At 40.0% G+C, this 24,099-nt stretch overlaps 1 protein-coding gene across 4 annotated transcripts in view; it reads right to left on the reverse strand.

The window, feature by feature from the left end:
- Positions 1-24,099, reverse strand: part of HYDIN (HYDIN axonemal central pair apparatus protein) — a 451,163-nt gene that overhangs the window by 102,515 nt on the left and 324,549 nt on the right. For all 4 annotated transcript variants that reach the window (XM_056824703.1, XM_056824709.1, XM_056824699.1 and 1 more), the window contains exons 43-47: positions 18,674-18,857; positions 15,094-15,235; positions 8,429-8,582; positions 5,390-6,019; positions 2,576-2,797 (exon numbers count right to left, since the gene is read on the reverse strand). In XM_056824703.1, the coding sequence (XP_056680681.1) occupies positions 2,576-2,797; positions 5,390-6,019; positions 8,429-8,582; positions 15,094-15,235; positions 18,674-18,857 (1,332 nt within the window). The remainder of the gene's footprint in view (positions 1-2,575; positions 2,798-5,389; positions 6,020-8,428; positions 8,583-15,093; positions 15,236-18,673; positions 18,858-24,099) is intronic.

Consider the following 24,099-nt stretch of genomic DNA (forward strand, 5'->3'; position numbering starts at 1 on the left):
AAAATATGATAAGAGAATAGAGAGACTTTTGTAAGTGATATTCTACTACAAACCAGATTTCGACAAATGTTAATGCAGAGAACACAGGAGCACTGCTTGTTCACTATAAAAAGGACATTTGATTGGGTAGAACAAATTGTAGCCTTAAATCAGTCTCATCAGACAACTTGTCTTCCAAGATTATGTTAAGGCAATCTGAGATACAAGCAGAGAAAATCTTATTTGATGATCACCTTAATTTTAGTACTATTTGAGGCATAAAATAATAAGGAGTCAGATATTTCTCCCAAGGTCTTTTCTGCTGACACGCAGAACATCCAGTGTGCTGGCCAAACAGAAAGGAGATTCTCTATTGATATTTCCAAATGCTCTTATTTGTGGATGATATTTTTCTGGTTGCATTAGACCCTGAAGCTATAATTTCTTAAATGAATGTCTTGGACTGTAGTCCAAAGATCCCAGGAATTTGGTCCTCCTAGAAATAAAACCCTGTATTTCTAACATTCCTTCTGTGATTCCATTTGTCTGCAAATCATCAAGTACCACAATATCTAAAGAAGCAAAAATTAGGGGTATAATTGAGCCGGTTCATGCTGGCTTGTAAGTCAACTGTTAAATTTTCAATGTTATCATTTACACCTTGGAAATTAGCAAACGCTACATATCAGGCCTTGATTTGTTTTATTGTTTTGTTGATTATTTAGACTTAAGTGATTGAGAAAATGTTAATAATATGGATTAAACTTAAAAGTATGTCAGAAGCAAATTTTATTTAAAACCCTCACCTCCCACCTTAGAATGAATATTGTGTATTGGTTCCAAGACAGAAGAGTGGTAAAGGCTATGCAATGGGGGTTAAGTGACATGCGTCTGGGGCCAGATAGGGGTAATTTTTTGAGAGCTGAATGTTAAATATTTGCCAGCATACCCATGGCAGGATCATGGTATAAATGTTGTTCAGTCATTTTTCAGTCATGTCTGGCTCTTTATGATCCCATTTGGGATTTTTCTTGGCAAAGATGCTGAAGTAGTTTGCCATTTCCTTCTGCAGATTATTTTACAGATGAGGAAACTGAGGCAAATGGAGTTAAGTGACTGTCTCAGGGTCATATGACTAGTAAGTTTCTGAGGCTGGATTTGAACTTAGAAAGAGGAGTCTTCCTAATACTCTATTTCCTGAGTATGGTATTTTATCAATAAGAAATGGCATTCAAGAAATGGCATAAAAGACCATCATCAAAAATGATATATGTGACCAGGAAAGGAGATAGGTGGGTCACATAGAAAGGGAAAGGGATAATAGGGAATCTGTACACTGCCCTGGTGCCCACATAATTCTAAGAGATTCAGAAGAAGCTCCTCTCCTCCTCTTCCAATCACATTAGATGAATCCCTTCTGGCGGATTTATGGGAGGGCATGGATAAGAGCCCTAAAGTTAAGAGCTAATAGATTTCTTCTTGAGTTTTAGTCCTTAATCCCATTTGACAAAGAAACACCAAACTCCTAAATTTAAAGGCTTTCATTACAAAGGCTTTAAAAGCAAGATTTTAACCTTTCTCATTTGGGGAAGTACTATAATAGTAAAAAAAATGTTTATCTGGGACAAAGAAAAGCTAAGTGACTTGTCAGGTCAATCCAGGATTCTGTTGTTTCAGGGGAACATTTGGGGGGATATTCTAAAAAAGTGCTTGTGATATTTTTATCTTCCTTCCATTTTTATCTTCTTTTTGGTAATATATGAGGAGAACTGTAACAAAGGCTAGGGAAATGGAGCTTTGCTTCAGAGGACTGACATTAGAGGGTGTTGACAGTCTTAGTAGGTATTAAATGGTGATGAAAGAATTATCATTTAACAAGAATAATTAGTTAAAATAGGAAGCTATGCTAGAGGATCAACTAAAAAACCAACTGAAATAATTAAAAACTTCAGCAAAGTTGCATGATACAAAATAAACCCATACAAATCATCATCTTTATATATATCTCTAACAAAGTCCAGCAGTAAGACTTAGAAGAGAAATTCCATTTAAAATAGGAATTTTAAATACAATTTCAATAATTTCATTTAAATTTAAAATTTAAAAATAAAAAGTTAAATAAAATAAAATAGGCATACTACCAGGTGTGCCCATTCTTCCCCCCCATCAGACTTCACCTATGGGTGGAGGCTTCTCAGTTGGTGGTTTTCCAGGGGCTCTGTCCAACTGCCTCAACAATCCACAGCACTACTGTAGCCTGCGGATTTTCCACATCACCTACAGCTTTGCTTTGTTCTTGTTCAATTGTTTTTCAGACTCATTTGAGACCTATATGGAGTTTTCTGAAAAGAGACACTGGAGTGGTTGGCTATTTCCTTCTCCAGATCACTTTACAGAAGAGGAAACCAAAGCAAACGGGGTGAAGTGACTTCCCAAGGAATCACTGTGTTAGAAAGTATCTGAGGCTGGATTTGAACTCAGGAAGAGTTTTCCTGATGCCAGATCTGGCACTCTATCCACTGTGCCACGTAGCTTCCCCCACAATCTTTTTTTTCCTTGACCATCTGAAAGCCAAGGAGAATATCCCACTTTTTACCTTTGGTGTCAGGGTACCGGTGAAAATGTCAGATTCGCTTTCATTTTCCTTCTTTTCCTCTGTTGTTGACGTTTCTTCACTTGGTGGAACAACAAAAGTGAAGTGTTTAAGAATTTCTGTTGTGATCACTGGCACCCTTTTTGCTGGGAATTGGATGATGGAGAATAGAGCAGGAGGGGGGATTGGTAGCTCGACCACCGTAACGTCCAGGATATCTACCATCTAAAAAAAAAAATCCTCACATTGAATCAGAGCTTGCTTTCCCTGTGTGGGTCAAAACTTTCTTTTCTCTGGCGAGAAGCTGTTGGCTTCCATTGTGAGTGGCCAGGGGTAAGAGTTACCAAAGGCAGTTTTGCTTCTGGAAAGCGTTTCTGTAATGGTTTCCTTTTCACTGTAAAAACCATTCTTTTGTTCTACCAGGAATGACTTTTTCATTCATTTGATCATTCAGCAGGTAGATAAGAGGGTGGATAAAAACTTAAACTTTTTCCTTAAGAAGCCTATTAGGATCCCAGGACAGAGGAGTCATTTTGGCTGGGTGAGGAGAACAAAGTTGAGGTGGGTCTTAAGATTTTTTTTTTCATTAAACAATTAGGAAACATTCTAAGAACTTTTTTTTTTTTAAATAGACAATTCTAGAAGTGGTAGAAAATGGAAAGGAGGGGAGGCAAAGGCGAAGTAATAACAAGTCACGACATTGTTACCTTCCTGGGCTTGAAGGTCCCACTTCCAACGTGTCCTAGCTCTGTGACCCTGGGCAAGCCACCTCATTTCTTGTCCAAGACTACAAGATAAAGGCCTCCCGTATGGGTCAGTTATGCGGCAGTTCCCTATCCTGGTGAAATTAAAGGTCTAGCTCCTCTCCTCTTGCCAACTGGGAAGACGGGAATAAGAAAACTGAGCCATCCGAGGAGAGAATTTCATCTTTTTTTTCTTTAAATGACTACAATAAATGAACAGATGGCCTGAAAACCAGGTAGCCTGTATCTGTAGAGCAAAACAATCTCATAGGGGCCAGTGAGAAGCACTCGGAGACTATAAGGAAACCTAGAATAAATATGTACCACTTTGTCCTGGAAGTTTTATGGTCGAAGGCGGAGGTATCAAATATGGCTGCTAGTGCAGCCCAAATCAGATTAAAATCGAACTGGGAAATATTTAACTCATACATTAGGAGGTAATAAAATAGAGATCGTGTTAGTATTTGTTTTCTTAAATTAATATGTCCCCATAAGGATCCTTACGTACATTTTCTTGGCCCCCATTTCTACCCGAGGTGGACATGGCTAGTTGGTGGGAGCAGCGATACTATCAGAATAGTGTCTACAGATTCAGTCACTGGTATTGATGATCCATAAAGTTACTGAGTGCTTCGTGGAGGCTTGTGGTTCTATGGACCAGAGGCTTCACTTTCTTTTGAGAAATGAGACTGCAAGAAGTCTGGAAGTAGCTACTAACAATATATATATATATATATACACACATGTTACATGTACAGATGTACATGCATGAACATGTACCTGTTTTTGCAAGGCTCAGAAGCTATTTTAAATAATTTAAAACACAAAACTTTATTTAGAAATGTAAAAACCATTCTTAGCTTAGCAGCCATACAGAAAGAGGCAGGAGGCAGGATTTGGACTATAAACTATAACCTACAACCCTGAAGGTCTGGGAGCTGAATTATGACCCTGGGCTTTGGAAGTTTATGGAGAAGACAATGGGAAAAACCATTTATTCTAAATGATAGCCAATCCATTATGTGATGAGTGTCTTAGTTTCTAATATGGCATCTAAAGGGAAAGGATTAAAACAAAGCACGAAAATGAATCCGATTAGGACAATTCTAGAAATAGGATACCTCTTAAAAGGCAGTGATCAGAACAAGATCTCATAGAGAGGAGACTGTAAAGGAGATGATGCTTATCTTTAATGGCCTCCCATTCTATTTCTCCTTTCTTTAGCTTCCCTCTAATCCATACAGGCTATGGTGGCATTCTTGTCCTCAGGAGGTAATATCCAAATCTCTCTCTTCCTTTATCCACCAAAACTTTTTCACCCTTTGCTCCTTTCTCAGGGATCCCCTCTGCGCTTTCCAAGGGAATGCCTGTTATTTGAGAAGCTAATTTGTAATTGAGTTAATTGAGAATCAATTTGATAATGGGTATTGATTATTATCTACCCCTCTCTGGGGTGGGAGGAGTATACATTTCAGTGGAGGAATTCTGAAGACATACTGCCTAAAAGACGAACAACTGAAATCTATATAGCATTTTAAAGTAAAAAAAAAAAACAACAACAAAAAAACCACTTTCATCTACATCTAAGGGTGGAATTTCAGACACTATGGTAGGCTAGTATTCAGAATAACTTTTTGATACATCTTGAGTCACATCACCCAAGCTGATGCAACCCCAGCTATGCGGCTCGCCTTGATTGACCTTTACATGTCTAAACTCAATAATCTTTCAAAGATTCTACTCAAGCTTAGATTTCTGTAAATCAGGAATGGATTATTTTGAGTCATGATGCTTGTTAGGGCATCTGAGTTTATAGCAAATAGAAAATAACCATGGTAATGATCACTTTCTTATTACTGAAGGTTTAGGGCCATGAATGGATTTCTCAGTAGAGATAAAATAAATCATGGTGTTGGAGGAAGACTTTGCTGTGGGACAGCTCTGGTATAAAGCCTTCATCTAGATTTAGTGAGAATCTCTGGAGTACACCAATGCGTTGGCCATCTTTGTGAGGCCTGTGTGTGAAATGTTTTCTGAACTCTTTTTGCTTCCAGATCACAAGAGACACTTTTACCTGTTCGATCTTTGGCAACCTCTCTGACTCTAGGACCTGCTTACAGGTAAACTCCTCTGAGATACTTGGCTGGAACTCCAAGATAGGCACACCAAATTCCTTCTTCCCTTCATGGTCTTCTTCCTCTACCTCTAACACATCACTCCTGTCTTCCGTTGTCTTGAGCTTCTCTAGACGCTCCTTCTCGGCCTTTTCCTTCTCCAGGCGCTCCCTCTCTGCCTTTTCCTTCTCCAGCTTTTCTAGACGCTCCTTCTCACGATCCTTTCGACCCTTCCGTACAGTGGGGGCCTGTCTTTGGTCTTCTGTGTCATGATGGATCTCTTCAGTACCAGCATGAGGGACCCAGACACCCTGCTTCCGGTCCCAGAACATCAAGATTTGTTGAATGTCCTTCAGGTTCATCTCATAGATCTTGAACCTGTGGATGACATGTTTCTCACTCTCCCTCAATAAATCCTTTTCGCTTTCTTCATGTTCCACCAGAGGCTGTAAGGGCAATGTTTCCCCCAGCAGTTGCTTGCTCTTCCTCCTTTTTTCCTCTTTTTTCTCCTCAGTTAAATGATCTTTCACCATCGAGACCTTCCTGTCTAGCCACAACTCTGACTTGACTTCTCCTTTGGCATTGATACTCTAACAAAATAAAACACATAAAGTGGGTTTTAAGTCATTTTTGTGAGGGCTTATTTGAATTGCATCAATTCTTGGGACACTGGGGAGTTGAAGAAGGGGTCAACAGAATGAACAAAAAGACTAAATTTGACTTCACAGAAAATTTCCCGTGATTCTAGAGGAACAATATGGGGAGTACTATTGAGAGGGAAAGAAATGGATGCACAACATATTTTCATTTTATCTGCATTATTAATAATTTTTCTTCACTTTCTTAAATCTAGACCATCATGTGCTGATTTCTGATTTAACAAGTGGCTTTCAAAAGCCAGTTTGAGTTGGCTCAAGCATCAAACCCATCCCTGTTCCCATCTGTAATTATAGGGGGAGTTCTCCTCTGGGCTGAATGGGTAGCATTGCTTTGTGCTGCACTAATATTTTGGATTTTTGAGTTATTATATAGCTTTCATGATTCTGTTAAGCACTGTACATACCTAGATAATAAGAATAAAGTAAACTTACTGACCTCGACTATAGTCAAATAGGTATTTAAGGCCACGTGTAAGCCATGGGGCCAAGGTAATAATTGTGAAGCAAATAAGATGTAAGGGGAGAAGAACATTCCCTGATGCTCTTCCCTTTGAAGCTCATGAAGTCAGAGACCAGATCGAGGCCAATGGACAATAACTGGCTTAAATTAGTCTCTACAATGTTGTTGGTCAGTTAGAGGCTAACAGTCAGTTTAGCCAGTGGGATAAATGGATTTGGGAGGATTTTGGCTATTTCTCCTTTATCCTGCTTTCCTCTGTCGATTTGACCTAGGTTGGAAGGGTCATATGAAGCTGACAGGACTCGTTTTAATAGAGAGAAGTCGAAAGCCCTCTGCTTGGGGTAAAAAATAAATGGTGCAAGGACAGTATGGATGGGTTGAAAGCCTTGTGGACTTTAGTGAGTTATGAGCCACCAGATGGGCTGATATATGGCTTGGGCAGTATTAATAGAGCAGAAAGACTAGAAGAAGGCAAGCATCCTGGTCAGCTCCCATCCAGAGTTCAGGATCTCATTTTGGATATACCAGTTTAGCAGGGATAATGATCAAGCCACATGGTCCTGTGGCATGCTGGACAGAGGGCTGGGCTTTCAGTCAGGAAGGCCAGGGTTTTCTGTCAAATACGGACACATATCGCTGTGTGATCACTCTCCTAACCTCTCATAAGACTCCCAGTTATGGGCAAACTGCTCCTCTGTGAAGGGGGTTTCTGCCCTGTAAGGTCTTATCCAAATGAACTCACAGGTGCCAGACCAAAAATAAGAATAGTAAAAAAAAGCCCAAACTGGTTTGGGGCTGAGGGAACTAGGGATGGTTAGCCTGAAGCAGAGGAGTCTGGGAAGGCTGGGGCATGAAAAGAATCTTCCAATAACTGAAAAGTTCTTGAATGGAAAAGTTGAGGAATTCAAAAATAGAATTGTCTGCCTTGGGAGAAAATGCGTTCTTAATGTAGCTTGTTGAAGGAGAGGCTGGCAAACGATAGAGCAAAGGTATCTAAGTCCCAGCCCAATGGTCCCCAAACCAGATTAAAATGTAATTGGGGAATGTTTAACCAAATCTATAAAAATAGAATGCAATATCGATAAGGTTAATTTGTGGTTTTCTCACTCAATCTGTGGGGCTTGTGGGAGCTATTTGAGTTTGATGGCCAAGTTGTAGCTTCTTCCAAAATTAAGGCTATGATTCTCAGGTTCTGGATACCAGTCTGAGGATGTAGGATGTCTACTGACTCATGCCCAAATACTGCCCCCTCCCAAAGACTTCAGAAATCATGGAAGAGGGGAGATAGCCTCTGTCCTGGTTTCATTTGCCATATCTTGATTGCACAGGCTTATCTGCTTGTTCTTTCTGAATCATTGGATACTGTCCTCAGTATCCCAGTACTTCCTGACTATTTTCTTTTTCCTTAATTTGAACTTTAAAATACTGACCTATATACTTGGAATTTACTCTCACTGTGCCCTTTCTCTCACCTGGTTTGTTTCTGCCTCACTTACATAGCTTCTAAACCTTGCCCGCATCCTCATTCACCTTAAGACAGTAATGGCATCCCCCTGTGGTTAGGTGGACTGGCACGTGGACCTTGATTGCTCCCCATTATGTGCCAGACTCCTGGGCTGGTTCGGCTACAGCCTATAGCCAGTTACGGGATGGTATCTTTACAGTACTATGAATACTTAGCTGTAAGGGTAAACTGAGTCCACAGAGTATTGCCCTTGAATATATGTGGTTTGCTTTTAAGGCTTTGAAGAGGTTTTCCTCAGAAACATTTTCTTCCCATTAGGGAAGTGATAAGAAGAAAGAAAAACCTGAGGTCAAGGCAACTCCAATATGGGAGCCTTTGCTGTCTGCTGTCTGTCCACTCCCCGCCTCTCTACTACCTGCTTGGGCATATTTTTTTTCCCTGTAAGCTCTTCTTTGGTAGGCTCTCGCTTTTTTTTGGTTTTCTTTTTCATCTCCTCTTCCTCCCGTTGCCGTTCAAGTTCCTGCTGCAGTCTCTTTTCCTGAAGCTCCCGAGCTAATTTCTCTTGTTTCCTGGGAAGAGGGACATGGAATTAGTAATAATTGTTCCTAGTTGTAGGAGGCTTCCCAAATGCTTTCCTCCCCACAGCCTTGGCAGGTAGGCTGGGCAGGGAGTTGGTATGCCCCTATGACAGAGGGGAAACGTCCATTGTGGGGTTGACTCATCCATAGTCATCTAGCGAATACTACATGGCAGAAGCAGGACATGGATGCTGAAGTCTGTGCTGCCTTTCAATCTAGTATCTCTATTTCTTCTTCTTTTTTAATTCCTCCCTAGTTGATTACCCTCTGGCCACAGTGAGAGGAGAGACCTAGTTGACCAGAATCCCTAAATATCAAGAGACAGTTTTGCCAGCTCTCAAGAGGAAGGAAGGAAAGGAGGAGGAAGGGGATCAGCATTTATTAAATGCTTGTAGGTGCCATGTGCTGTGCCAAGGACTTTGCAGAGATCTCATTTGATCTTCACAACAACCCTGGGAAGTCAGTCCTATTATTATTCCCATTTTTCAGCTGAGGAAACTGAATCAGTAAAGAGGCTTGGCCAGAGAGACACAGCTAGCGAGTGCCTGTAGAGGAATCTGAATTCAGGTCTTCCTGAGTCCAGGCCCAGTGCTCTCTCCTGTACCGCCTTGCTTCTACTAATAGCAATGCACTGATTTCAATTCACCGGAACTAACTAAAACACATTTTCAGTTAACTAGATTTTTCTTTCTGTGCTTTTATTTTAGGAGAAATGCAAGTGAAAGTGCAAGTGAAAGTTATTTGTGAAAGATAAAGACAGGGATGGTTTACTAAAAAGTCTACTAACAACATAATTGATCCTATTAATAACAAAACTAATAAAAATTATGTGATTATGTCAATAGGTACAGAAAAACTTTAATAAAACAATACTCATTCTATTAAAAACAGTGGAAAGCACAGGTATAAATGGATTTTTTCTTAAAATGATACAAGCATCTAACTAAAACCACCAGCAATTATTATTCTTTGTAATGGGAATAAGCTAGAAGTCTTCCCAATAAGTTCAGGAGTTAAGCAAGGATGCCAATTATCACCAGTATTATTTAACATAGTGTTAGAAATGTTAGCAATAGCAATGAGAAGAAAAAGAAACTGAAGGAATCAGAATGGGCAAAGTAGTAAAAAAACTATTTCTTTTTGAGTATGTTAAATTGAAATATTTTCATAGAAGTCAAACAAATGTTGCCAAAATTACGAGTAGAAAACTGGGAAAAAATTTCATAGGCAGTTTCTCAAATGGAAGTCTCATATCTAAAATATATAGAGACCTTTGTCAAATTCATGGGAATAAGAGTCATCCCCTACTTGATAAATGGGCAAAACATATGGGCACTTTTCAGATGAAGAAATCAAAGCCAAATAGAGATATATGAAAAGATCCTCTAAATAAATAATGTTTAGGGAAATGCAACCCAAAACAATTCCAAGGTATTATTACACACCCACCAGATTGGCTAAAATGACAAAAAGTCAAAATGACAAATGTTGGAGGGGATGTGGAAAAGTAGGGACTACTAATCATTGTTGGTGGAACTGTGAACTGATCCAACCGTTTTGGAGAACATTTTGGAATTATGCCCCAAGAGCTATAAAACTGTGTATATCTATTTCCCACTATCAGAAGAAAAGGAAAAGGACCCATATATCCATGTTGATAAACCCATGGCATATGTGCTGGAGTATGCCAGAAGGTGCTGCTCCCTTTCCCCATTCCACATGCACCTGAGGACATTTCTCATAAGAATTGCCCCTCTGCCCACTAGCCCAATGGAGCACTTTCTTTCTCCCCTGTCTAGGGTAAGGCAGGGGGCACATGTGATATGAAGGTTGCAGTTTGAGCACTCAGTCTCTAAAAGGTTCACCATCACTGACCTATATGCTCCAAAATATTTATAGCAGCTCTCTTTGAGGTAGCAAAGAAATGGAAACCAGAGAGATGCCCATCAACTGGGGAATGGCTAAGCAAACTGTAATATAATTGCAATGGAATACTACTGTGCTGTAAGAAATGAGTAGCCTAATTAAAAAACAAACTTGGAAAGAACCGCATGGGATAATGAAGTAGAACCAAAAACATCACATACAGCTACAGATTAAATACTTGGAGAATAACTTCTGACTTCACCACCATAGAATGACCTGAGAAATGGAAACGTGAAAGACATCCTTTATATATACAGATCTGTTTGCCAGATGATGCTTTCTATCATGTGGGGAGGGGAGGGAGTGGCTGAATAAAAAAATAAATAAAAAGAAAAGAAAGATATAGACAAACAGGAATAAATCTGGAGGAGAGCAACCAGGATTGTGAGAGGTATGAGAACATGATTTATGAATAGGGTAAAAGGACTAGAAATGTTTAGCCTGAAGAAGAGAAGACTGAAGTGGGTGAGTAGGGGGAGGAGTGCCTAATAATTATTTTCTAGGATTTTAAAGGTTGATATATAGAAAAGAAAAAAAAAAGCTAGGTGGTACCATAGGGCAGAGAGTGCTGGGTCAGGAGCTTAACCCTGTTTGCCTCAGTTTCCTTATATGTAAAATGAGCTGGAGAAGAAATGAAAACTAGCTATGTGATCTGGGCAAGTCACTCTAGGATATTTACCAATAAAATACCAAATGGGGACAGAAAGAGTTGGGCATGACTAAAATGATTGAGCAACAATCACCAATTGTAAACAAGGGAGTAGATTTCATCTCTTGGGTTCCAGTAAGCAAAGCTAGATGCAATAGGTCTAAATTGCTGAGGCTGGTTTAGGTTTGATGTGAAGAAAACAATTTCTAACAGAAAATAGAAAGTCCAAAAGAAAAATGGGCTATCTCAAGAGATAGTTGATCAATGACCATGCATTAAACACCTACACCATACTAGGACAAAAACAAAAATGAAACATTTCCTGCCTCAAAGGAGCCTACATTCAAGTTAATGTGCACGCACAGAAATAAAAAATTGATAGGAAATAAATGCAACGTAATTTTGGGGTAGGGGCTGCATCAGGAACTGTGGGGATTAGGGAAGACCCTGCAGTAGGCAGTAGTGCTTATACTAGGCTTTGAAGAATTCTGGGAACTCTTCTAAACCAAGGCGAGGCGGGACTGAATTCCAGCAATGGAGGACAGCCTGTGGAAAGGCGATGGAATGGTGGGTGAGGAGCTGCAAGAAGGCCAGTCTGGCTAAATCATCACCTATGTATATGTATGTGTATATGAAGCCTGGCACTGGACTATAGAGAGCTAAGTCAGACAGTCATTTTATCCTGGAGGCACTCAAGAGCTGGTGGAGCTTCTTGAGTGAGGAAGCCACCTGGTCAGACCTGCACTTTAGAAATACCCCTTTGTTAGTGGCAATGGACTGGGGAAGGGAGGGTGAGTCAAGATAGTGAGACCAATGAGGAGGACCAGTTCTAGTGGATTCTCGTCTTCTGACAGAGGCTGGATGAACACTCATCATGGATGCTGCAGGTGGGTACAAGTGGGGCTACTTGACCTTAGAGGCTCCTTCTGCCTTGTACTCTGGGATTCTATAAAATTAAGCATCAGGAGAGATGGGGAACAGAAAGAATGCATTCCCTTACATGGACATCCACTATTCTGAAGCAGATGGCATTGAGAATGTGATGAAGAGAAATATCAGAGAAGTAGAAATGGTGGGAGAGGAATGAAGGCCACCAGGATGCTGGAAGACGATGATTTCTTGATATAGATGAAAAACAAACCAAGACAAAGGGCAGAACATGGGGGTGGGGGAATGGGGGTTTAAGCTACCCACACTTCTTCCTATAGACCTCTCTATACTCTTTGATTTTCTACTTTTGGCTGCTGAAAGCAAAGGGTCCATGGCAGAAAAGCTGGAGAAGGATCTACAATGAATTTGGAGAAACCATGAAGGTAATTTCGGACAAATGAAGAAGGCCAGAGACTGAATTTGGGAAGGAGGAATTTGGGACGAAGAATTTGAGGAAAAGTAAGAACATGGGTTGAAAGAGAAAAGAAAGAGAAGAGGCTTGTCCAAGGTCATTCCGAAGTGTGTGTCAGAGCTTCTCTGTCCTAAAAAAGTTCTCATCTTAAAGGGTGTAAAGAATTATCTGGGTAATAATGAGATAAGCTGAAATCACCCTGTCCACCATGAGAATATGAAAGACAAAGACTGGGGATCTTGCTTAAGAATGAAAAGAAGAGAGATGTTACAGTGATTTTCATTAAGTGTTTGTATTATTGCACCATCCAAGTGGGCCACATCTAGAGGCATGTGGGTAGCTCAGTGGATACAATGCTAGGTTCAAGAAGATCTGAATGCAAATTCAGCCCCAGACACCTACTGCGTGGCTTTGGGTAAGTCAGCTAACCTCTGCCTCAGCTGGCTCATCTGCAAAATGGTGATAATAATAGTGCCCACTTCCCAGAGTTGTTGGGAGGATCAAATGAAATAGTATTTGTTTGCTTGATAAAATGTCCTTCTTTCCTATGTTTAAAGTGCATACTAGTCTCCTTCCTAGAATGTAAATGGAGTTAAGAATGTCTTTCCCTTTCTAGATTATGGAGGACAATGAAGTATTCCTTTAAAAAACAACCCAAGAACCAAACCAAGGGAAAGAGGGATCTCTCTATAGAAATAAAGGATGGGGATCTGAAAGAGTAGAGAGGAAATGACCTGGATCAGGAGGCTACAGAGGAGAAGAACATTATAGCAAAGAAGGGAAGAAGAGTACTGAGAACTAAAAAACAAATCAGAACATCTTCAGCAGTGAATGGAGGGAATAATGAGAAATTCCAGGAATGATGAGAAATTATCCAATAAGGGTTAGAGGAAGAAGAAAAGAATAGCTGTGGTCAGAAAGTCCTTTCTGAGGAGTAAACTGAGGCAACTATTTGTGAAACTGTTGCCTTTGGGGGTGGGCTAGATTCAAAGGATAACAGAGAACATCCAAATATTTATTTTTTTTAAACCTTTACCTCCTGTTTTAGAATTGATACTAGGTGTCAGTTCCAAGGCCAAAGAGAGGTAAGGGCTAGGCAATAGGGGTCAAGTTACTTGCCCAGAGTCACATAGCTAGGAATGTTGGAGGCCAGAGTTGAACCCAGGACTTCCTGTGTCCAGATCTGGCTCTCTATCCACTGAGCCATGTAGCTGTTCCATCCCAATATTTAAATACTACTCACTTGTAGTGATTTATGTGAAACCAAATCCATTCCCAGAAGAAGCATAGAAAACACTGTTGATAATTTACAGACTCTGGGATGAGAAACTGAAGACCACAGAGACCAAGTGGTATTTGAATCACCAATGCCCACTGAAGGGAAAGAATGCATAAAAGAAAGCAGAAGTGGGAAGCAAACAGAGAACAGATGGCTAAGATGACAATGTCTGAGAATGGAATTTGGGTTTCTGAACCACAGCTTAAAATAAAGGAATGACAGACTCCACGCCAAGGATGGAGTATACCTAATGAAGTCAGGCAAGAATGTATTTTGGCTTCTATCTTGCAAATCTAACCAAAAGGGCTTTAAATTTTAAAAGGAAAGAAGGAAGAAGAGGGGAGGAAAAACAATCTCCATATATCAGACATTCTAAGCATGGCATAGGTCTAAAGTCACAAGAAATCCCCCCAATACTCCTAAGAACACAGATTACAAAATCCAAGAAATGAACTACTCTGTTATTCTGTGTTTGAACATCGAGTAGGATTTATCATCTTACTGGTGCAGTGGAAAGAGGGCTGGATCAAGAGTCAAGTTTGAATCCTGTTTTGTGTGACCATCACAGGGTAAGTCACTCAACTGCTTTCTGTTTTCTCAACTCTAAAACAGGGACAATAATAGCACTTATCTCCCAGAGTTGTGTGAGGATCAAATGAGATAATATTTCTAAAGTGTTTTGCAAACCTTTAAAGCTCTCTATGTATGCTAGCATGAGCTATTATTCTGTCTTACTGCAAGTGGCCCAAGGGTGAGGGAAAGTGGGGTGCAGGGGGACACAAAGCTAGCTACTCAGTGAAAGACCTATCAAGACCTAATACAATGCTTGGCATGTAAATGGTTAATAAAATGTTTTTTTTTTCTTTTATTCATTCATTCATGACAGACTCCTTCAGCAACCTTGTGTGTTTTTTTTGGGGGGGGCTCCCCTTCACCAGCTTTGCATTAATGCCACAGAGCTGACTTTCAGTTTCATGTTTCCTCTGTTTTTTCTCCTTGGCTCTGCTTGTAGGCTACAGGTCCTTTTGCCCTTGTCCCCATTCTTTCTTCTGGTGGCAGGGGAGATAGAGTGTCAAGCTGGCAGAAGAAACTTGAGAAGAAAAGGAGGCAGGAAAGAGAAAGGAGGAGAGAGATGGAGCAGGGGGTAAGAGGGATCCTTAGAATGTCAACTGAACTGGGAGGCAGCAGCGGGTGTCAGTGCAGAGGCAGAGGCTTTACTCTAGGGGGAGAGAGGAGTACTTTATGCTACCCCCCATCCCCTTCAGGGCTGGGCTTGTCCTGGCTTAGGTATTTCAGTGTCACAAACCTTTTTTTTCGCTCCCGCATGGCCTCCAGAACTTCTCTATCAAACATGTTTTTTTCTTCCTCTGTTAGGGCATCATATTCCTCCTCATCCATCTTTTGAAGGCGAGCCTTCTCTTTTGCAATAGTTTCCAGACGTTCCTGCTCTGTTGAAGGAGAGAGAAAACCAATGAACCTCAGGGAAAGGCCAGCCAATGGCTTGGGTGCGCTCTTGGAGTCTTTTGGTTTGAAGCTGGGGGACGGGTCTGTTACATTGACAGGTAGTTGGCATATTGATTAAGAGCTTGAATCTGTCCAAGTTGCCTGAATTCAGGATTCAGGCTCTGCCTTTCCTTCCTTCTTCTCCCTTGCCTATCCTCCAGCCCCTTCTCCCCACTCTTTGGAAGTTGCTGCTGAGAAACAGATTCAACCAAAATCAAGCAATAGAATTGGGTCTCTTGGCTGAACACTGGAAATTTCTTTCAGTATTTCAAGGAGTCTTTAATTATTTAGGCTTGGGCCTAAAGAATGGGTAATATTCAGCAAGATCTTAGCATTGAAAAACTCAAAGTCGTAGAAAGCCAGGATCTGAACCCAGCCCCCCCCCCTCCAATCCCAAACATAGGGATTTTTTCTACTATATCAAGGTATGTCTCCTATTTTCTGGGGAAAAAAAATCCTACGCTGTTCCTAAGCCTCTACATTTTTGCCAGTGATATCATCTCTGCCTATAGAAATCCTACCCTTCTTTTAAGGTTTGGTTCAAATGATACCACTTCCATGGAGACATATCAGGGACTCTGACTCTCACTCAGAGGAAAAGAAGTTCTCCCTCTCTCTGAATCATCACAGACCTTTGTACTCTTTAAATCATAGGAATTAGGTCTAAGGGGGTAGTTATTTAGTTAACCCCCTTCATTTTAGAAATGAGGAAATTGAGGCCCAAAGAAATTAAATGACAGTCTGGCAGAAATTAGATTTAGACCAATACTATAACACCATATACCACAATAAGCTTCAAATGGATACACAACTCAGATAGAAAAGGTCATATCATTAGTAAATCAGAGGAGCAAAGAAGAAAACAACTTTTTACAACAATGAGCAGTGGAAGAGATCCTGACCAAACAAGGGACAGAGGAGCTCATGGGAAGTAAAATGGACAATTTTGATTACATCAAATTCAAAAGATTTTGCACAAGATATAATCAGAAGGGAAATAATGACCTGGGGAAAATCTTTGTAGCAAATTTCTCTGATAACAGTCCTATACCAAATACACATGAAAGTTGATTTAAATATAGTTAGACAGCAAGAGGCACAAGGGAGAGGGCATTGGATTCAGAGCCAGGAGAGTTGTAATTTGAATACTGTTTCAGGTACCCACTAGTTGGGTGAACCTGGGAAAATCACTTAATTTCTGGGTGCCTCAGTTTACTCACTTATAAAAGGAGGAGAACAATAGCATCTTCTTCCCAGGGCTATTGTGAAGATCAAGTGAGTTAATATTTATATAAAGTGCTATATGAATGTTGGCTATTATTATTACATGTAAATAAGAGCCATTGCCCACTAGATAAGTGATCAAAGAATATGAACAGAAGAAATGCAGACTATCATAGCCATATGAAATATGCTCCAAATCATTCTAAGGAAATTCAGATGAAAGCATTTGACTGGCAAAGATGGCAGGTTGAGGGAGGACAGACACAGGAATGAACTGCTGGTGGAGGTGTGTGGTAGTGCAACTATTCTGGAAATCAAGTTAGAACTATATCCAAAAAAAGTCACCACTGTGTGTGAATACTTAAAGTGTATTAAAACTTAGAAATATTATTAGGTATGTAACCCAAAGACATTAAAGAAGGAAAAGTTCCATATATTCAAAAATATTCACAGCAGCCCTTTTTGTCTTAGTAAAGGAATAGCTGGCCATCAATTAGGGAATGGCTAGATAAATTATAGTATATGAATATTAGTCCTACCTTCTTCCTAATTTTTATATTACTGTTATGGCCTTTCAGAAAACGTGGGGGATTGAGGGTGCAGAACAGTATGTATACTGTTGGCCTCAATTGACATGTTAGTCAGTTTTGTTGAACTGGGGTTTTTCTCCTTTTCTATTCTTTATTAAAAGAGCTGGAGCAGCGAGGTAGCTCGGTGGATAGAGAGCCAGGCTTGGAGTTAGGAGAACCTGGATTCAAAACTGACTTCAGACACTTACTAGCTGTGTGACCCTGGCAAGTCACTTAACTCCATTTCTCTTTTTCAGGGCCAAGCTTGATCATTATAATTGTATAATGGTTAATTTCAATTAAGAAAAAATCTATTTCCATTTCTATTGTCATTGTTTATGTGGTTTCCCCAGCTCTGTTTAAGTCACTTTGCCTAAGTTCACCTAAGTTTTCTGTGTTTCTTCATATTCTTCATATTCACTGTTTCCTACAGCCTGGTAATATTCTATCACCTTCCTTACCACAACTTACTTAGCCATTTTAGCGGGGATTCCTTTTGGTTCTAGATTAGATTAAATAAATAGCCTCTAAGGTCCCTTCCAATTCTCGAATTCTGTGATCCTGTGATTTCTGTCCTTAGTGTGCTCTATAATTATAATGGATTAGTATTTATCTAGCACCCACTATGTGCTAAGTACTTTACAGATATTATCTCATTTGATTCTCATCATAATTCTAGAAGTTAGGTACAATTGAGACAGCTAAGAGGCACAGAGGATAGAGATCCAGGCCTGGAAGTCAGGAAAACCCAAGTTCAAATTTGGCTTCAGGCACTAACTTAACTGTGTGACCCTGGACAAGTCACTTAACTCTGCTTTAGTGTCTTCATCTGTCAAATGAGCTGGAGAGGAAATGGCAAACCACTCCAGTATCTCTGCCAAGAAACCCCAAATAGGCTCACAAAGACCCAGACATGACTGAACGATGACAACAAAAAGTGCAATTATTTTCCCATTTTATAGTTGAGAAAATTGAGGTAAAGAAAGTGTAGATGCCTTGTCCGAGGTCAGATAGGTAGTTAAGTGTCTTAATTCAGACTGTAGACTCCAGGCCTAGCATTTGATAGCACCACCAAGCTGCCATTAAGCTCTTGGTTATATGACTGATTTTAGCTGGGTTTCTCATTTCCTTTTTCTCAGGCTCTACCCAGCTACTCATGCCAGGATGCTTTCTACCTGTGGTATTCCTCCCATCATCCTCCTTTTTTTTCTTTCTGTGCCTGGGCTGGGCAGAATGAGGATGTGTATGTCCATTCTGATGGAGTGGGGAAGAGTGTCTTGTACAATGTCCAGACTTCTGAGATCCCTTTCCAAGAACCAGCCCTGATGTGAGCCTGAGACTTAGTGTTCCAGCTCACCTCACCTGGGGGTCATTCTGTCTTATTCCCTTGAGGATTTAGCTCTAATTATTCTCTGTATGGGGCATCACTCCTTTGTCAGGAGGTTAGAGCCTTGAAGGATGGTACAGAAAGAGACCAATGCACCATCTTGTTTGGGAGCGGCATTTGTAGCCCAGATTTTTTTCTGGCTTGAAAACTGTGATTTTTACCCCCCTTTTCATCATCATTTTCATTATCCCCATTCATCTTACCTTCCTGTTCCTGTTTGGCTTTCTCCCGAGCCTTCATGACAGTGTAATCCTGAGACAGGTTGATAAAATATATGTGCTCTCGGTTGTTGATGGCTCTGAGCAAACACTGGAGAGAAGAGACTGCATTCCTGGCAAAGACTGATTCTATTCCATCAAACACTACCCCTCGGTAACAGTCACTGAGCTGCAATAAGGGGTCAGGAGAGAAGAAGCAAATTTATCATTCAACAATTTGATGGGTCTTTCTTATGTATCCCCTATTGGTCAGTTACTAGGCTGGGTTCTAGGGGTCCCAGAACAAAAATGAAAATAATTACTGTTCTCAGTGACCCTCGAGGTCCCCTTTTATGAGGAGAGACAACAGATAACTAAATATAAGAAACATGGAAAGTACATATGAAGTCACAGAGTAGAGGGTGGGAGAAGTTCTAACAACTAAGGGAGTCAGGAAAGACTGCTATAGAGGGCTGGACCCAGTGCTTAACAGATGCTTATTTCCTGCCCTTATTTAGGAAGTGGCATGTTAGCTAAGCCTGGAAGAGAGGTGGGGATTCCAAGAGACCTTCATCACCCACTTTGAGTGTCCTGGAGCATCCTGAGATGGTCAAACAAGACAGAATTTGGGAATTTTTTTTGCCATAGGAGCTCTCCTGCTTAGAACTCTGAGTGGCTTGGGGTATATGCATACATCTTCATCCATGTACAGACTTTTGTTTCTTTCCCTCTTTGTTCTAGTGAAACTTCCTTTTGCCATATTGTGATTGTGTACATGGAAGTGGTGAAGGCATCTCAAAATCTGGGGGTACTAGGCATATATTGTCCCAGATTTCTTGGATGGAGGCCAGGAAATGAGCATAATAAGATGACATCCTAAAGTGCTTTCCTCTCCATCCCTTTGTGCCATGAGATAATTTGGGACACAAAGATTAGATCTCCTGTGTGGTATACCAGTATCTAAGAGAGAGAAAACAAGACTTGCAACCAGGAAGACTGAGGCTGAAGTCTTCCTGCTGGCATGTATTGCCTAGGAGACCTAAGGCAGTGATGGTGAACCTTTTAGAGACTGAGTGCCCAAACTGCAACCCTCATATCACATGTGAGCCTTGACCCTTGCCTTACCCCAGACAGGAGGGAGGAAGGGCTCCCACTGGGCTTCTGGGCAGAGGGGGTGGCTTCTGTGATGTGAGAAATGTCCTCAGGCTCCCATGGAGAGGGGGGAAGGGAGCAGTCCACTCTGGCCCACTCTGGCATGTGTGCCATAGGCTTGCCAACATGGACTTAGGGTATTCACTTAACTTCTCACTTTTCTCAACATAGGTCTCCAAGACTATGCATTTCTTAAATTATTAAAAAATTTATACTACTTTTATTTTATATTTATATCATTATGATATTTATATTCTTATATTAAAAATAAATTTTATTTAAAACTTCTGAATCCAATTCCAAATAAAATTAGCCTTTTCATATACAAAGTAGAACAAAAAAGATTATAGATGAATCTCTGTTATATATAGAAATTGCTTCCCCTCTTAAGTGTATAACAATATACTCAACCTGTAACTTTCAAAACTGCCCTATTTGTCTGGGTTTCCTTCTGCATATATTCTCTTCTGTTCATCACCCTCTTTTCTTTTCTTTCTTTCCTTTTTTTGGTTGGGGGAGGAGGCAACTCAATTGCTAGTCCTTCTCTCTACTTCCCCTAACTGTCCTCATTCAATTAGGAAAGAAAGGGAAAACAAAACCCTCACAACAAAAATATGCATAGTCGAGCATAACAAATCCCTACACTCATTCCAATCATTACTCTGCTAATATAAAGGAGAAGGTGCTGACATGTACTGCTAGACAGAGTAGTTCCTCATGTACCAATTTCCCTATGCTAATGAAATTACAGGTCCAATTGTTATCTCTTATCCATATCCTGTATCTATCTCCTTTGAAGTCCTCTTTTGCTAGAATTGACTGTAGGGTCTTGAAGGTTAAGCTGGTTGGCCACAAGCTAGAAAGATTTTGAGTGTAAGTCTACTGACAAAATGCCTACTACCAAAGACCAGCCTCACTAAGAATGGAGATTTTTGTTGCAAGAAGTCTACCAGGACCAGAAAAATGCATGACACTGATATTACAAGACAACAATTTTGAAAACTTCTATAAACTGATGAAAAATGAAATGAATAGAATCAGGAGAACAATTTATATAATAACTACACGATTGTAAAGACAAACAACTTTGGAAGCTATAAGAATTCTTATCAAATCAGCAACCATCCCTGACCATCATGGACCAGAGGACCCATGATGAAGGCTCCTCCTAATAGACAAAGAATGCACTTGTGATACACGATGACACAAATTTTTAGACATAGCCAATGGGGGTAATTTGATTTGTTTGATTAAGCTTATTTGTATTCAAGGATTTCCCCCTTTTCTATTTTCCTTTAGAGTAGGGGTGCAGTAGGAAAGAGAGAAAATAAAAATAAAAATAAAAAGAATTTGGCAACCCTTGATGAATTTTTTGGCAAGCAGAAACTCATGTTACTTGTGAATTTTAGATTTTTCTCCATTTTACTTAGTCTTAGAAATTCTAGCAACAAGGAATGTATATACTCCACTTAAGGATTAACTGTGAGGAGGATGGCCTATGACTACATGTGCTAGCACGTGACAAATCAGAAACAACTGACAGATCCCCTGGGCTGTCCTAAGTCAAGCTTAAGCTACCATTGGTACATGTGAGATGCAGGAAGTGATGTAAAGAATGGTCTATATATTTCACATGACTTCCTCTCTCTGGCCTCTTTCGAGGAGATGTTGCTCTCTCTCTCTCTCTCATGGCTCATGGCAGCATGCTTGGTGTCTTGGCGGTTTGGCATTTGCAGCTTGCTGGTGAGGTGACTGGGAGAAGCTCTGTAGCATGGGTTAGGTGAGGCGTCTTCCCTGAGCCACCTTGGTTGAGGTGACTGATTCCTCTTTTCATCCTTTCTTTGACCTCCAAACTCCTATCTGACTTGCCATAGCAGTCCAATTTCCCTTTTCTCTCTCTCTTCTTCTTAATTTCTTCCCTCTATTGTAATTAAACCACCATAAAAATACCAAACTGACTTGAGTATTTTATTGGGATTGAATCAATCCCTGGCAACCACTAGTATACTATATTCAGTCAATAAGCCCTAATTTTTACCCTTAACAAGTCTGACTAATCCATGAAGATTGTGACCAGTACCCTCAAATTTCTGTGAAACTTTTCTTTCCTCTTTCCCTCTTTATTACCTCCTCCATTCAGTCTTTTCAGCATCTAACGCAGCAGTTCAAAACACAGCTGCGACATCAGGTGAGTATAAAATATATTTTTTCTCTTTTCTCCTTAATTTGAATTGAACACAGCCACTTTTTAAACTTAAGTGGCAGGACCCTGAAGTTGGGGAAGCTGTTTCTGAATCTCTCTTCCCTTAGGGAACAAACAACCCAATTAGCCAACCCTCATTGACAATACTAGCTGGCTAGTTTACTCCTAACTAGAGGTGAGAAAGACCTGGAGAAAATCTTGCTCCCGGAGGTCTACTTTCTTCCACTCCCCCTCTCCCCCCAAGCATCCACATATCTCTAATTTTTAAAAATTAAGTGAAAAGTAAAAAACCTGGTGAGGTCAGCTAGGAAAAGCAGAGGAGGGAAACGGTTTTACCCTGAAGGGAAAGGAGAGAAGGCTTGTGACCCCTCCCAAATCAAACAAAAACTCAGCCTTAGCTTTGTTTTCTGTCCTTTGGCCTAGAGGACTTTTTGGATTAAAAGGGTCTTAAAAAAGGACATTACACCCAAATCTTTTGTTTTCACTACCTGACTTTAACCCCTAGCCAGTAGCAACATCTACTGACTAAAACCATATTTATAAATAATTTTTAAAAATATATAAATGAGTACTATATTCTATGAAATTTTCATGGTGTTTGAAAAATTAGGGACATTAAAGATTTCAGAATACCTCCTATTTCTTATGTTCTTAGGTCACTTCATTTTTATACTCCTAAATATTGTGACGAGAAATGCTACCTTGAAAAAATTTGAAGCTAAAATTCAGGAAAACATACAAAACCAATTGGATAAATACTTCTCACAGGGTCAAATGGAAAATACTGAGTCCACTCAAAACATGTCTGACCCTTAAAAACTTGCTTCTTAGCTCTAAATGAGGAAATTCCTTCTTTGAAATAGAGATGGAAAACACCTCTCCTATAGCTTAGCTACTGGACTGCTTATCTTGTGGTCTGCAAATCTTGGCTGAACTTACTTCCTAAGACCTTCTCCTGAAATCCCAACTTCTGAAATCCCAGTTTCTGCTATTCCTTCTCCTACCCCAAAACCAAGTCCAGTCCCAAGGAAATCTTGTTCTTCTAAAGAATCTGTTTCTAGGCAAACTGACTCACATCTACAAAATTCAACTAGGGGGCTTTTTCCTCTAAGAGAGGTACCTGAAATAGGATGCAACGGGGATGTGGTGACTCTAAGGCACAATATATTGTTTACTCCCCAAGAAATAAATGAATTTACATGAAATGTTCCCACATATGAACAAGATCCCTTTCTGGTAATTAAAAAGATGACAGACATATTTTTTCAGTATAATCCATCTTACAAAGATGTTGAAAACTCGCTCCAGGCTTTTTTAACTGACCGTGAGGAAAAATAAAATAATTTCTCATGTCAATAAAGCCCGGGGGTGCAATGCAGCACACTGGCCATCTCAGGATCCCAAATGGGACTATAACAACTCTGAGGAATATTTACAACTATATTGATGCAGGAAAGCTATCCTAACTGGTATGAGAGAATGCGCTGACAGCATGGATAAGTGGATGGAATTTGAAAGAATTAAGCAAAAATGAGGAAGATATACCCTCCAGATTCATGGACAGAATAATTGAGTTAGGGGGTCAATATCTAGATTTTGACCTTTCTAAAGAAAATTACATAAGACAAATTAGAAGTCACTTTGTCAATAACTCTTGCAAAGTGATCAGGGATTATTTTAGAACTCACTGCTCAAGGTGGCCTCAAATGGATCTTGAAGAATTAAGAAAAACTGTCCTATATGTTTCAAAGGGAAACAAAGAAAAAGAGGAAGAGACTAATGGTCTCATAGAGAAAATTGAGAAACAATTGAAATATATAACAGAAAAGATTGATAAACTAGAAAAAGGGCATGATATTCAACCAATGGCACTTGCCCCTCTCCAAGAATCTAACTATTGATTAATTACCTGCCAATTCTGTGAGAAGAAGGGCCACAGAATGATAGAGTGTAGAACTTTATTCAAGGCAATCAGAAATAATATGCAGTTTAATAACAACTACAGAAAGAATAATTATGGAAATAACTACAATAATGATACTGGAAACCACAACTTTAGGAATGATGACTATAGGAA

Source organism: Monodelphis domestica, chromosome 1 (assembly GCF_027887165.1).
Source record: "Monodelphis domestica isolate mMonDom1 chromosome 1, mMonDom1.pri, whole genome shotgun sequence".
Lineage (NCBI taxonomy): Eukaryota > Metazoa > Chordata > Mammalia > Didelphimorphia > Didelphidae > Monodelphis > Monodelphis domestica.